This window comes from Symphalangus syndactylus, chromosome 19 (assembly GCF_028878055.3).
Source record: "Symphalangus syndactylus isolate Jambi chromosome 19, NHGRI_mSymSyn1-v2.1_pri, whole genome shotgun sequence".
NCBI classification, from domain to species: Eukaryota; Metazoa; Chordata; class Mammalia; order Primates; family Hylobatidae; genus Symphalangus; species Symphalangus syndactylus.
In genome coordinates this window covers 85,897,993-85,914,295 of record NC_072434.2, presented here as the reverse complement: position 1 = coordinate 85,914,295, position 16,303 = coordinate 85,897,993, and the positions used below count along the sequence as shown (strand labels likewise).

General features: G+C 35.7%; 1 protein-coding gene across 3 annotated transcripts in view; it reads right to left on the bottom strand.

Annotated features, from left to right (window-relative positions):
- KMO (kynurenine 3-monooxygenase) overlaps positions 1-5,631 on the bottom strand; it is a 58,830-nt gene extending 53,199 nt beyond the window's left edge. Inside the window, exon 1 of one of the 3 annotated variants that reach the window (XM_055235208.2) lies at positions 4,417-5,631. In XM_055235208.2, coding sequence (XP_055091183.1) covers positions 4,417-4,545 — 129 coding nt within the window. In that variant the 5' untranslated portion in view covers positions 4,546-5,631. The remainder of the gene's footprint in view (positions 1-4,416) is intronic. The other 2 variants (XM_055235209.2, XM_063613529.1) reach the window with 2 other exon arrangements.
- Between the last annotated feature and the right edge of the window lie 10,672 nt (positions 5,632-16,303).

The window sequence follows — 16,303 nt, the reverse complement described above, 5'->3', positions numbered from 1 at the left end:
AGACATAAACTCTCATAGAGTCAAGGTCAAGTTGCTTCAAAGGCAATTTCATCAGCAGAAGCCACTGACTTGACTTGAATTCCGGGGGCAGGGCACAATTATCAACAATAAGTCGGAACATGTACAAATCTCCTCACCCTCTAAGTACTACTAAATGGAGAATTTTGCTGGGTCAAACATAGGGAGAGTAGATCACAAAACCCTCTACAATGGGATTTCTTTTTTGCAGAAAGGAACAGAAGAAATATTTGAATGATATCCTAAATACATCTCCAAAATATATTCTAGAATATTGGACATACATTGCGACAGCAGGAGACAGCTGAGACTGGAATGCTTAATAGTCCTTTTAGCCAAGGCTCTTGGCTTCAGTCAAAAAATGACGTCTTGAGTAGCTTTAGCTGTCACTGAAATGGTGCCTTTTTGTTTTGATCACTTTCATCATACCTGTAAACACTGAGAATAGTTATCAAAAGCAGTATTTTTCTGAGTCTTGAGGACTGAATTCAGACATGGATTAGGGACACCTGTTTAGGTTAGATGGCCTTTGTTTACTTCTCTGGCTTGTCTACTTCTCTCTCACTTCATAAAGAAAAGAAAACATATTACTCTAACATGAAGTAAGGCAGTTTGTATGCCAATTTTTTTGTAATGTAGGTTTTTCTTGAAATGATGTGCTAGAATTGAAAAGCTACACCTGTAGAACTCCTTCCAGCATGCAAAATTGAGATTATTTTCCAAATCCTTTTTTAAGTTACTCACTAAAAGGACTACATTCCTTATGACATAATTGTGTTAAAAAAAACCATTAAAAAATTTCCCGTAACTTCTAAAAGAGTGATTCTCCACTTTGTTCTGAAATCAAACTCACGCACAGAAAATATTTTAGTGTGGTTCACATTATAAGGCATTGGGAAACCTTTATAAAAGTAGTAGAAGCCAAAGATAAAATAATCTTTAGATCTACGAAGTAAAAAGCTTCTATGGGGAATAAACTATGCATAATAAAATTTTAATAGAAGGCAGCATTTGATAATGGCAAACAAAGCCCTGTGGGCATTTAAGGAGAGGAGAAGTCTTCACAGGTTGATCATCCTGCAATTACCTTCTGGAACTAGCAGGAGGTAATCCCATTGGCCGCAGAAGGGTTGGGGGAGTTGTAATTCACACAAGGAGGAAAATATCAGTCAATACAGTGGTTTTTCTAAATATTTAGGTCAATGTTCTTGAAATGCTATTTTAACATCTTTTGCCACTCTTTTTTCAATATTTAAACTTTACCTGGTTTATGATTATGGTTTAGTTTCTTTTACCTTTTGTTTCTCATTAGGAGTTTCTCTACTGATTTGTTGATCTCTTTGACTGAACATGTCTTCAAAGAAAGGAAATCAGTTGGTTTAACCCAAGATCAGATGATCACTACATCAGAGCAAGAACAACTTCTCAGGGTGACTTTTCATTAGGCAAGGTTACTAGACATGGTAAGCTACCACTGATAAGAATTGAGGGAAGTTCACTATATTTTTTGGACGTCTAAGTAAAGGTTCTCAACTCTCATTTTTTTTTTCTAGGGGCCAGGAGAGAGCCTTTAATGTGTTTGACAGTATAAGGTACTGGGATATGGTTTATGGAAAGGAGGAGGTAGGAAGAGAGGGTGGAAAAAAAAACAGAAGAAGATGGGCAAAAATGTAATCTTGTCCTCTATGTAAAGACATTAACCTTCTTGAATTGCTCTATTTAGTTAATACTTTTAAAATAATTTTCTCATATTCAAACATGCATCTGTTATTATTTTTTCACCTTTATATCATTAAGTTTTCTCATTCCTCTCATTTATTCATCCACCCAATACATAATGTTAGGTATAATTCCAGCCTCTGGAATACATTGGTTAATAAGAGTTTATATCCTAGTTGGAGTAGATATCTAAGAAACAGGTAAAAAAAAAAAAAAAAAAAAAAAAACCCAAAGTGTGTAATTTCCGATACTGGTAGATAAGATTAAAAAATAAAAAGGAAAATGGGTGAAGCCAAAAAGGCAGATAGGCTCAGTTCAGACAAGACCTTTGGTAAAGAGTTTGGGTTTTATTTTATTTGTAATGGGAGATCATTGGAAGATTTTAAGCAGGGGATGATAATGATCAGACTCATGTTTTAAAAGGGTGTTTCTGGCTGTGGTGTGTAGTACGGATTATAAGGGAACAGGAGTTAAAGCTGGGAGACTAATTTGGAGCTTTTTGCAGGAATATGGATGGCGGATGATAATGGCTTGGGCCAGGGTGGTTGTAATGGCTAGAATTTAAATGTATTTTGGATATAGAGCCTCAAGGCTTACTGATGGAGTGAAAGAAGAATAAGCGTTTGCATAAAATGACAAAAGGAATCAAACATGATGCCTAAGCATGGACTTGAGCAATAGGATGGGTAGAATTCTTTTGCAGAGGAATTTTAGTTGCTTCCTAACACACGAGTAGTAATTTTTGTCTCCTATTTTCCAGCATATGTATGACGTGGTTACATGATGACGATCTCATGTTATTCAGGGAGAAATCCATGGATGACACCCACATTTTTATGCCCCCTAAAACCATATATCCAATCACATATTTGTTATCTCTCCCTTGGATTTCTAAGAGACAGTTTTTAAAATGAGACATCACTGCTGCCACCTTAGTCCAAGTCTTGAATGAATGTAACAGCCTCCTAACTGGTCTATCTTGTCTTCTTAAAATGTTCCTGGTCATTCTCCACATAATGGTCCAAGGAAACTTTAAAAATCACAACTTAATTTCCTGCCTAAAATCCTCCAATAGTTTCCCATTGTAATCGGAACAAAATCTGATCTTCTTGCCTGGACCTCTAAGATCCTACAAGATCTGGCTCTGTCAGCTTCTCTGGCCTCATGCAGCTCCTGCCTTTCTTTCTGCTCCTTGAACTTGGGCAGCTCATTATTGCCCGAGGGTTTCTCTTCTTGCTGTTCCCTCTGCCTGAAATGCTCTTTCTCAAGATTTTCACGTAGTTAGTTCTATCTTATCATTCAGGTCTCTGGTCACATGTCCCTTCAGCAGAGCGACTGTCCCTGACCACATTCTAAACAGGTACTCCCAAAGATACTCTCTACAGCATTACCCTGTTTTTATTTCTTTCATAGTGCTTCTCTTTAACTGAAATTATCTTATTTGTTTTCTTCTTCCTTGTCTTTTTCTTCTCTGGAATTCTCACCCTTGCATCCCTACTACCTAAAACAATATTGGCACATAGTAAGTAATCAGATTTTGTTGAATACATGAATTCTGATTTTGTGCAACATTTTGATAGGACAGATTGGACACAAACCTAGTATGAAGCAGTGACGACACGTGTCCCAACCAGTGACTGACACATCATGTGACAGCATTTCTAAATGGAAATTTAGAATGAGAAATGTTAAAAGAACTGTTCTAGCACTTTGGGGAAAAGACACTAAGGAAGGCAGAACAAAAGACAGCATATACTATATAAATACATGTGTGGCATAAAATATACCATCTATATTCAGCTTAGAACAGTGTTACGCCCTCAATAAATTTTTTGTTGAGTGGATATATGAATAATTAATGAAAAGTCTCCAAATGATTTGACCAAAGGTGATAGGGAAATGATTTAACCTTGACTAATTGGGATGTTTGTATTCTGAAACAGAAATTCTGCTGAGAGGGGAAAAAGCAAAGTTGAATCGAAGCAGACCCATGTTAAACAGAACTACCTTTGGCACCTTGACTATGAAAGCAGAGAGTGACCCTCCTTCCGTCTTGCTAGGTGTGGGCCAAGTCCCAGCACCTGTATGTCACTTGCTCACTGAGAAGTGAACACCTCACTCTACTGCCTTAGGTGCTTCACTGGAAGAGTCAAGTAAGTCAGGCGACCACATAAATCTTATTCCCAATTACTCATATAACTAATGAACATTCAACATGATACTTTGACGTTAGCTTCATGTTTCTTGATCCTTTTATTCTCATTAGACAGCATTAACTGAGTTATTAAACAAAGCGGGACCAATGTTTTTATTAAAATGAATATTGAGATTAAGTCCTGTTCCTAAAAACATAGCCAATTTGGGGATAAAATCAAATTCAATTTGCATTATTTTTGCTTTTTAACAAATCCTAAACCAAAATGATGAGGGAAAACAGAAACCTTTGTATTTAATGGCTATAAAATACCTTTCCTGAAAAAGAACAGATTAAAACTCCTACTATATTAAATCTATGAAAATAAAAATATTTAAAAAATAAATAAAATAGCTGTTTTTAAATATCAGAGAAGTTTTCACAAGAAAATTAACAATTTGCAGAAGTGACGAATAATAATCATTATGAGTAATAATAGTTAATATAATACCACAAACAATAATAATCCATCTGAAAATTCTTACCAAGCCACCACCAATGACAGCTACTTTTTTCCTTTGAATGACAGATGAGTCCATAACTGCTGAAGTATTTTTCACAATTGTTGTTGCTTCTGTCACTGAGTGACACTGATTTGTGTCTCTCCTACACATTGATTTCTCTGAGTTTTTATACTGCCCCAAGCCCAGTGCATTTATGAGCCAGCGGCAATGTTTAGTCAGGGCTAATTTCCCTTGACAGTATTAACCCATTAGTTGGCTAAAGTACAATCAGCTCAGCTCTAAGAAAAAATAAATTCATTACAATAACCAAATTTTTTAAAAAATCCATCCAATTGGAGACACTCTACTTCTTCTATCTTCTGTGTAAGACATGGAAATTTTTAAGCAGTCTTATGGCTTTTCTTCTTCTTTTTCTACAGCATATATTCTTAGTTTCGTTTTCATTCATGATTAACCATGAATGGAACCCTGCTCATCTGAAGTCCAAAACCATCTTATACCTCCCTTAGAGAGTAAGATGACATGGTTTCATAATTCATCTGTGGATCATTTTTGTGATTAAGACCAATCAAAAATTTCATCTAAAGGGTCCTCATGGATTGTTTTTAACAGGCTCTACCAGGGAAAATTTTCTACAAGGTCTTAATATTCTCCTGATCAACATTTTGAATTGTGTAACTGACCATACTTCCCCTTTCTTTTTTTCAGCCCAGATGCTAGAAAATTTAGAATCTAATTTTAGAATCTAAAATTTAGAGTCTAATTACCACTAGGGGAGATGACTGACACAATGCTTCTGTAAACTCATTCCTGACTTCATATTATCTATTCACTTTTTTGTCTTTTTCACTCCATTTTAAATGTTATACTTTTGTGCTTGCTTTGTGAATTGCAGTTGTTTTCTGGAACATGATGTGGTGTAATGTAAAATAAGAACATAAATGAAGTTGTTCCTTTTTTTTTTTTTTTTTGAAACGGAGTCTCGCTCTGTCGCCCAGGCTGGGGTGCAGTGGCGCAATCTCGGCTCAGTGCAAGCTGCGCCTCCCGGGTTCACGCCATTCTCCTGCCTCAGCCTCTCCGAGTAGCTGGGACTACAGGCGCCCGCCACCACGCCCGGCTAATTTTTTGTATTTTTAGTAGAGACGGGGTTTCACCGTGGTCTCGATCTCCTGACCTCGTGATCCGCCCGCCTCGGCCTCCCAAAGTGCTAGGGTTACAAGCGTGAGCCACCGCGCCCGGCCTGAAGTTGTTTCTTCACTTCCTGTTAAGCACATAAAGAATTCAGAACGTTTTTTACCCTGGTTAGGAACTAGAGTTAAATGGCATTCAATAGCGACCCCTTGTGGATAAGCACGATTAGGTATTTTATTTATTTTGAATAGGTAATACATTAACATGGTATGAAATTAAAAAGACACAAAAGAGTACACAGTGAATAGTATTCCTGCTAGCCTTGACCCTTGGCCACCTATTCCTCCTGCCCACAGACAACAACTGTTTTGGTGTGTGGGTTACCATATTCTTCTACACGTTGATTATGTCTTTCTTGTTCTTTCCTTGTTTTCTATCTTCTCCCTCTCTCTCCTTTTCTCTCTTTCTCTCGCTCTCTCTCTCCTTCCCCTCCTTCCTTTCTTTTTAAACGTACATTTAAAAACTTTTTCCACACCATATTTCTCACTTTACAACATATAGCTTGAGAATTCTTCAATATCAATATGTAGAGAACTGTATCATTGTTAAAAAATCTTTTAAAAATTATGAACTATAACACAAATGAACAGTATAATAAGTTACTGTAAAGCAAGTATCCATGTAACTACCATTTAGGTGCAGAGAGAGAATATTGCCAGAATCCTAGAAGTCTAACGTGCCCCTTGTTAATCACCCCTCCTTCATAGAGGTAACTGTCATACCGACTTTCTTTGCTTTTATGTATAATTGTACCATCATAGATGCATCCCTAAAATAGTTTAGTGTTGACTTTTTTTAACTTTCCTATAAATGAACTTATGCTGTTTATTTTTTTACAACATGCTTCTTTTTCTCAATATTATATCTCTTAAGATCCATTTGTGTTGTTACATGTTTTTCCAGTTCATTCATGTTTATCTTCATATATTATTTGTCCATTGTACTGTTGATGGACATTTGGGGTGTTTCCAAATTTTTAATATCATGAATAATGGTGTTGCCATAAACACTCATGTGTATACAATGTCGTGTACATATGTATGAGTATCTCTAGGTTTCATATGCTGTTTATGCTTTTTTGTTTGTTTGTTTGTTTTTTGTTTGTTTTTGAGATGGAGTCTCACTCTGTCACCCAGGCTGGAGTGCAATGGTGCAATCTCGGCTCATTGCAACCTCTGCCTCCCAGGTTCAAGTGATTCTCCTGCCTCTGCCTCCCGAGTAGCTGGGATTAAAGGTGCCTGCTACCACACCTAGCTAATTTTTGTATTTTTTTAGTAGAGACGGGGTTTCACCATGTTGACTAGGCTGGTCTTGAACTCCTGGCCTCACGTGGTCCACCCGCCTGGACCTCCCAAAGTGCTGGAATTACAGATGTAAGCGACTGCGCCCAGCCATGTTTATGCATATTTTTTACCTTTCTGAATAAATGAAAGTTACATTCCAAAGTGGTGCATTAGCTTTTACTTGACACAATGTGTAAAATTTGTCTTCTGCTGTATCCTCCCCAATGTATGTATTGCCAAGAATTTTTAATTTTTGCCGGTCTGGTAGATGTGCTTTATATTTCATTGTTCTTTTAAATTGCAGTCCTTTGATTATTAGTGAAGTTGAGCACATTTTTACCTGTTCATTCACAACTTATTTTTCTTCTTCTGTATAGATAGTGTTAATTTTTGGGGGGAGGGTGGGAAGTTTTTTCCTTTTTTGAGTCCCATTGCATATGAACTTTAGTATTTATATACGGCGCAAATAACATTTCATTCACTCTGTGGCTTGCCTTTTTGCTTTCCTAGTGGTGTCTTTTGATGAAAGAATATTCTTCATTTAATATATTCTTTTTCCTTGTGGTTAGAGTTTTTCATGTCATGTTTTATCATTTTTAGTATAACCTTGAGGTCATGAGGATATTCTTCCATGTTGTCTTCTAAAATACTTATAATTTACCTTTCATTTTTAGGTCTATGATCAACATGGAGTTAGTTTTTTTGTTTTTGGAATGCTGTGATATAGATGTCAAAATTTTATTTGTTCTCCAAATGAATACCCAGTATTCCCAGTACCACTAAATGAAAAGACTTTCCTTTTCCCACATTGCCTTCGGTGTAGGTCCAGTGTTCATATATGTGTGGGTCTCGTTCCAGGTTTCTACTCTACTTCATTCCGTTTAGTCTATACTGCCTATACTATACCTACTAATGCCAGTTCCAAAGCCAAATTACGATAGCTTTAATACAATCCTTAATGTCTTCATTAATTCACTCACCTTGTCCTTCATTAATAATGTATTGACTCTTCTTGGTGCTTTGTATTTCCATCTGTTTTAGAATCAGCCTGTTAATTCCATTTTAAAAAATCCCTAAAATAAAAATGTGGTTGGGATTTTTGACTGGGATTGCTTCGAAGTTATACATCTATCTGGAGAGAATAACTATTTTGACTACTGCGTCTTTCTATTCAGAATATGATATGCCCCTCCCCACCATCTGTTTGTCATCTCCAAGGCTTACAAAGTTATATTCTTTCCCTGCAGAGGTTTGATCCCCTATTATTATGTTTAGGTAATTGATTTTTTAAATTTTATTGTAAATAATATCTTTTATTTCATTATCTACTATTAATAGTATTTAGAAACATTATTTTCCATTTTGTGAGCTTGTATCCAGCAGCATTGCAAAAGTTATTAATTCTATTAATTTTGTCTGTAGATTTTTTTATTTTTCTTTTCACCCAATCACAATGATAGTCCTTCCTTCCTTCCTTCCTTCCTTCCTTCCTTCCTTCCTTCCTTCCTTCCTTCCTTCCCTGTCTTTCTTTCCTATTGACTGAATGGTGGATTTTTCTCTTCACCACAATCATGGTAGTTTCTCTCTCTCTCTCTCTTTCTTTCTCTCTCTCTCTGTCTCTCCCCCACTACTGACTGATTGAATGATTCCCTTCCGTGCTGGCTAGTACCTCCAGTACAGGGTGGAATAAAGGTTTATTTCTTAAGTTCCAAATGCATGGGACATCCTAGTTTTCTTTTTTTTTTTTTTTTTTTTTTTTTGAGACGGAGTCTTGCTCGGGACCAGGCTGGAGTGCAGTGGCGCGATCTCGGCTCACTGCAAGCTCCGCCTCCCGGGGTTCACGCCATTCTCCTGCCTCAGTCTCCCGAGTAGCTGGGACTACAGGCGCCCGCCACCTCGCCCGGCTAATTTTTTTGTATTTTTAGTAGAGACGGGGTTTCACCGTGTTAGCCAGGATGGTCTCGATCTCCTGACCTCGTGATCCGCCCGCCTCAGCCTCCCAAAGTGCTGGGATTACAGGCTTGAGCCACCGCGCCCGGCCCCTAGTTTTCTTATTGTTATTGGTTTTTAGCAAAATTCAAGTGAAGCCAGCTAATATGTGCTATAGATTTTCAAACATGTGAAACTGGTTAAGATTCATTGTATGGCCATAAAGTGGTAAATTTGTGTAAATGCTTTGTGTGTACCTGAAATATATATATATATATATATTTTTTTCTGAAATTAGTGTATATATTTTCCTATACATATCCATTAGGTCAAGTTTATTAATCATGTGTTCAAAACTTTTGTATTCTCGCTAACTTTGGGTATGCTTGTTTTGTCAATTACTGAAAAAGGTACGTTAAATAATCTCACGCTGTGGTTGGTATTTGTCTGTTTCTTCAGCATTCCTATCTATATGGAACAATCCACATTTAAAGCTGCTATCCATTACTGGTAAACTAAAGCTTTTATTATTATGAAGCAAATAATTATTTTTGCCTTAAAGTTTATTTGATAGTACTATTAGCTTTTATATTTAGGTTAGCATTTACATATTATATCATTTCCAACCTTTTGGTTTCAACTTTCTTTTATTCTTATGTGGCCTTTGTAAACATCATTCTGTTGAACATTTTAAAATCCAGTCTAGTCTTTAATCTTTATCTTTTAACTTGAGTCTTTGGCTTTCTGTCATTTCACTAAGATGTATCTACATAAAAATTTATTTTTATAGATCCTAGCAGGAAATCATTGGGTTGCTTAAGCAGAGACTGGTTTCTTCCCTTGTCTCGTATCCTTTTATCTGTATTTGCATTGCTTGTCCTTTTGTGCTTCACTATGGACAGTTATTTTAATGCATTACGTATTTTAATGTATTATTCAATTTCCCAATTCTTTTTTCTGCTGTCTAGTCAGCTGATAAACTCATCCATTATGTTAACTTTGATTATTGTAATTTTTTAGTTCTGGAATTTTTATTTTTCATATATACTACAATATTTTTAGTTTCCAGCACCCTTGCCAAAATCCTCAAGCTTATGTTTATTACTTAACATAATGAACATGAATGTCTTACGGTCTGTGTCTGATAATTTCTACTGTGGCTTTGTTTTGATGGTTATTTATCTTTTGTAGACACTTATGTTATCTAATTTCCCTGTGAGCATTTTAAACTTTGAGTGCTCAAAATGGTAGTTGGAAAAAAAAAAAAAAACAACTTGTAAGTAGTTTGGGGTTTCAGGCATCAGTGTATTGCTTTAGAGAAGATTTATTTTTCCTTCTGCCTTGTGCTTATGGGTGATTCAGCACTAACTCCATGTGCAACACCAGTGAGGTCTGTCTTAGGAATGGCTGTTCCTTTGGTATCTACATAGCCCATATGGGACAAAACTAGAGATCGTCGTGCTATTTGCTCTCTTTAAGCCTAGAAATTCAAAACCCTTTTCCACAACACATGACACATTCGTTTTAAATGTTATTCATCTGAAAGATGAACTCTCATGGAAGTACTAATATTAGCAGTTTGGGCACAGATGAGATAGCCTGAAGTTTACATACAATTCTCTGCTTAATAGCTAGAAACTTACCGTTTTTCTTTGACTCAAAGAAGCACATATATTAATACTATATTATCTGAGTAAAAACATGTTGCACCTGCTTTACTTATTTTTAAAATAATTTTCAAATTTTGATACTTTAACTCCTATGTATAACAAATTGTGACCCACCTCACAAATAATCTGGCTAAAACAGTGTTTATGACATTAAAACTGACTATAAGGAGGCTGATAACTATTGTTCTATGATGTTTCTACATCACTTATTAGGTGGGTCAAATAACTCTCCACTTAAGGGCCAAAAAATTATGTCAAGTCAATAGTTGAGATAAAAGAGATTAACAATGAATCATTAAGTCTATGCAGCATGTAAACAATATGCTAATAGACTGATAAGTAATGATTATTATTACTTTTATAGTAAGTCCCAGTTTTCTCAGTTCATTCTTAGAATAGATAATTTTGTTATTACCTCTCAGAAATGTCCTCAATTTCTGTTATAGGGAGAGTCAGTAATAAATGACTGTTTCTCCAGAAAAGTGACAATTTTCATATCTCATGTTGCTTTTATTTTTTTTGACAATCCAAACTAAATGAAACTTAAATTGATATATATTATTTTTTAATTTATTTTATCTTATTTTAACTTTTACGTTCAGGGATACATCTGCAGGTTTGTTATTTGGGTAAACTTGTGTCACAGGAGTTTGTTGTACAGATTATTTCATCACTCAGGCACTAAACCTAGCACCCAATAGCTGTGTTTTCTGAGCCTCTCCCTTCTCCCATCCTCCACGTTCAAGTAGGCCCCAGTATCTGTTGTTCCCCTCTTTGTATCCATGTGTTCTCATAATTTAGGTCCCACTTATAAGTGAGAACATGCAGTATTTGATTTTCTGTTCCTACGTTAGTTTGTTAAGGATAATGGCCTCCAGCTCTATCCATGTTCCTGCAAAGGACATGAGCTCATGCTTTTTTATGGATGCACCGTATTCCATGGTGTACATGCACCATATTTTCTTTACCCAATCTGCCACTGATGGGTTGATTCCATGTCTCTGGATAGCTACATTTTATAATAACATCTGAATAATTTGGATTTGATGATCTTTGAGTTGGAAGAGGCAGGAAGAGGTAATCAACTTTTGTATAAGGTTAGGCAGGAGAAAACAGATCTGAGTAGAATGATCCAGTTGGTGACTTTTAGAAACTGTAGGATAACATGAGAGTCCAGAGTGCCCGAAAGAGAATGGGCAGCAAAAGCTTGAACAAAGCTTAATTATTATAAACTTACAATTTTGACTATGGCTACTTATCCCTCTGTTCTTCCTAAAAGTCAGGTAGAAAGCATTGCGTTGGAGGAGCCTCAGGAAGGTTCAAGATCACAATCACTTCTTTCTCTGGATGATGTTCTTGAGGGAGAGAAGAACTGATAGACTAGCTTCCCCCATTCTCTGAGCCTGAAGAACTTGAGACTGTAGGATAAGTAGGGATTTATAGAGCAATTTGTGTCAATAGCAGTAAGCAATTCATCCTCGTTGGGATTCAGCTATTTGTTAATCCCTAAAACTGGCACTTTTACAATAGAATGACTCCAAGAGGAGAATACTTTACATCACACACTGAATATTTCCACTTTACTCTACACATATTTATATATTTAACAAATCAGCATTATTGGAAATAATAAACATTTATGAAAAGAAATTAAAATTTAGCAAAGGATTAATTAAAACAATATTTACTCCGATGTTTTCATCATTCTCAGACTGTTGAAACTGACAGAATATTATCTCCCTTTGACGACATCAGCTTGCTCAACAATTGTTTATTCGTTTAACCAAGCCCTTTGTACTTGCAGCGGTCTGCCTAGAATACCCTTCTGTCATTGTATAGCCGGCTCTCATCGCTTAGTTCTCAGCTCAGATACAATATCCTTAGCTTGATCACCTTATCTAAAAGAAGCAACCTCTCAATAATTCTCTAAACATCTTATTTGTTTCCTTTATTGTGTTCACTATTCTAGGAAACTACCAGGCTTATTAGTTTACTTGTTTTATTAACAAATAGATATTGATGAAAGTAAAAAGAGAGGAAAGTGAATGGATTCAAGACATAAATTTGTGGTAAAATGACGAGGATCTGCTGGTAAATTTGGCATAGTGTATGCATATGTTTGGGAAATGGGGGCAGAGTTCAGGAATCAAGGAAGACTTGCAGGTTTCCAGCTTGACTAACTCGTGGTAGTTTACTGAGCATGAAAGACTAGGGTGAGGTGCCAACTAAGATTTCTCATTTAGGGTATATTAAGTCTGAGATGTGAGTATTGAGTTAGACACATAGAGATACTAAGCACACAGTTGGAAATGTAAATCTGGGGCTTGGAGAAACCTAGGTTGGAAAAACAAGTTTGGCATCATCAGTATATCAACATCAAGATGGTACTGAAAATCATGGGAGTGAAGATTTCACCTACGGAAAGATAACTGATTGAGAAGATGGTTAAGAATGGGAATAGCATGCATAATTCAATACTGTTTACATAAAAATTTAAACTGCACAAAACAACTGTACAAATTTTACAATAATACATCTAAACAAAAGGATACAAAGTAGACACATTATAATAGTTTTCTAGGGGTTTGAAAGGAGAAAGGGTATAGGAGAATAAGAAGCTAAGTGAAGCTAAGCTATGAGGACACAAAGTCATAAGAACCACATAATGGACTTTGGGGACTCAGGGGGAAGGATAGGAGCGGGTGAGGGATGAAAAACTTACACATTGGGTACAGTGTACACTGCTTAGGTGATGGGTGCACCAAAATCTCAGAAATCACCACTAAAGAACTTATCTAGGCAACTAAACACCACCTGTTCCCCCAAAACTATTGAAATAAAAAAGAGAGTAAGAATATGAACAGAAAATAGGAATAGAAAAGAAATATTTAAATAAAACAAGAATGGATCTTACACTCCATAACATGTCATAAGGTCAGTGTATTTACTCAACCCTCTGTACCTGAGGTCCTACTGTATTCTTTAAAATGAATTAAAAAGGAAAGACTATTTAGGAGTGAGCCCTGAGGCCCTTCCCTATTTATAAGTGAAAATCTGTCAAAGAACAGTGTGAAGGAGTAGCTAGTGAAACAAAATGGAAGTTTGGGAGAGGGAAATAAGGAGAGTTTGATATTTCAAAGAGCGAGAAAGAGGTATTTCCAAGGAGAAGGGGTGTCAATTGTGTCAATGCTGCTACAAACATAGGAAACTAACTGTTCATTGTATTTACACCTTGCAGGTCACTGGTGACCCTGGAAAGGGCAGTATCAATGGAGTGACATGTACTGAAGGCAGATTGTAATAGGATGAAGAAAGAATGAGAAGTGAAGTGAAGATGGTGATCAAATATGTCCTGGAAATGAGGAGGGAGTTGAAGTGGGATGCAAAGTCAGGGCAGCTTTTGTTTGTTTTTAACATGAGAGCTGAGACAGCAAAGTTACAGTATTAACTTATTCTATGGGTCAATTAAGAGAAATAACCAGATGAAGTAAGAAAAAGAGTGGGTGGTGTCTTTGAGGGGTAATGGAATCCAGCACATTGAGGAATTGATGTTTTTCTGGAGAATGGAGAGAGAGGTTGGTTAATTTTTTGAGTTGGTAATTTTAGTGTTTTGCAAAGTTTCTGTATGTGCACATAGTCTTAGGAATAAAAAAGTTCTGCAAGACATCCAACCTAAAGAGTCATCACCCTTTTTACCTCTCTGCCACTTATCCTTGCACAGAGGCATCCCTTTCAGTTCCTGGGTATATACGTCCACATCTCTAAAGATTACTTCTTGGTTTTTGTTTCTGTCTGTCCAGTTTATGGTTTTAGGTATTAGATCATGACTTCTCACTACTGAAGACGAAGATTAATGTTTTTTCTTCACCATGTCCGAATCTCTCCAAACTTCCACATTCTTTCCATCTCCCCATCCTTTCAGTATAGTTACATCAACATTTCAGTTAGATCAATATTCAACGTTTGATTTATTATAACTATGGCCATTCAAATTTGATAATGATTATTTTTCCTTTCCTGCAAAATACAACTATCTTTGTCAGTTTAATAACTGTCATGCTTTTTCCCTTTGGTTACTTTTCTAAGACTTATCAAACTCTCCCCCGATCAGCTAAATTCCTTCTCAATATATTCAAGGCATTAGCAATTTTATCTTTTGGAGTAAATCTATTCCAGAGGCTGTGACCTGCTTCCATCTGAGATGGTTGCTCTCTAAGGTAAGTGCACAGCTGTCATAGCCTCCTCCAGGCAATATGCCACATCTGTCTCTTGTGTTGAAGACCATATGTTCTAAGTTCGTAATTTCCTCTTCCTTTGTTTACTCCTAGTTACAGTGGAGCACTTACCTGAGGCGTTTTCTTGAAAAGTGTAGATAAGAAGTAAATTTTTTGACATCTTGATAATGTGAAAACATTTTAATTCTCTTCACACACTTGATTTCTCTGGGTATAAAGTTGGAAATAATTTTCCTTCAACAATTTGAAGACATCATTCAACTGTTGTCTGGCTTCTGATATTGTTGTTGTGAAGTCTAAGGATTTCTAATCCTTTGCTTATTTATTTTTCTCTCTGAAAGATTCCAGTCTCTTCTCTTTGCCCTTGGTATTCTAACATTTCTTGTTGACATAACTCATTCTGGCTAGTTCATATCTGCCAGTTCTACAATATATTTTTTTGAATTTTTTTTAAGGTTTATTCCATTTTTTCCTGATGTTTCCCCTATATTATTCACACATTGGACATACTGAAATGTTTCTCTAATTTTATTTACTTCTTTTATTTTCCTTCTCTTTGAATATTTGCTCTACTTTCTGGGAGACTTTTATGGCTCTATCTTGCAAACTTTCTATTAAGCTTCCTCTAGGAAACCCTCTGGTAACCTCCCAGGCTGGGAGGTATCCTAAATTAGAATTTGCAGAAGTCTTTATTTTGAATAAGGAGAACATTTTGATTGATACAATTTGAACCTTGCAATCAATTTTGTCAGCCAGGTGTTGAGATTTAGAACATAGGCAAGAGAAAACCACTGCACTTTTCCCTTGTCCCTCAGCAGGACACCAATCACATCCCCTACCTTAAACAGAAAGCAAAGTAAAACAAACAAGAACAAACCAGGCAAGTATCAACAAGAAGAAAGCAGGTCAATATTATTATCAGACAAGTCCAAAGATTAAAAAAAAACCCAAACTCTAAGCAAAGTAAAAACATTATTTCAAATAGATAACATAAGTCATTCTAAAATGAAGATGTCTAGCCTTTATTAATTTAAAGGCTTTATGTACATTCTATTACTAATTAATAAAAATAAATTAGCTAAGTTAACATTTCCCAAATTTTAGTCATTTATATAGCATCTTCATATTATACTGAATATTTTACTTCAAATAAAATGAATAATTAAAAATGGAACTTTATATTACTGCTGCAGATAGAAAATCAGTTTCACTAATAAATCGAAGTAAAACACACAAATAAATACTTGGATGTTCCTGGGCATCAATTTTTCTCTTCTATGTACAGGAATAATAATAGGACCTATCTCATCGGGTTGTTTTTGAGTGTTCCAAGAATTAATACATGTAAAGTGCCTTGAAAAATTCTAGAACATAATATGTGTCATAGGTGATTTTTAAAAGGGATTAAAATAACCTATTTATAAAAAGGCTGTTTGGGTTTTGAAAAGTTAAACTGTATGGTAGAAATGAGAGACATGCTCGAAACAAAAATGAAACAAAAAATAAAATAAAATGAGAAATATACATCAGGCAAATAATAGCCAATACAAAATTGGTAGAGAAATATCAATATTAAAAAAAGTTTAAAATGACAAGCAAC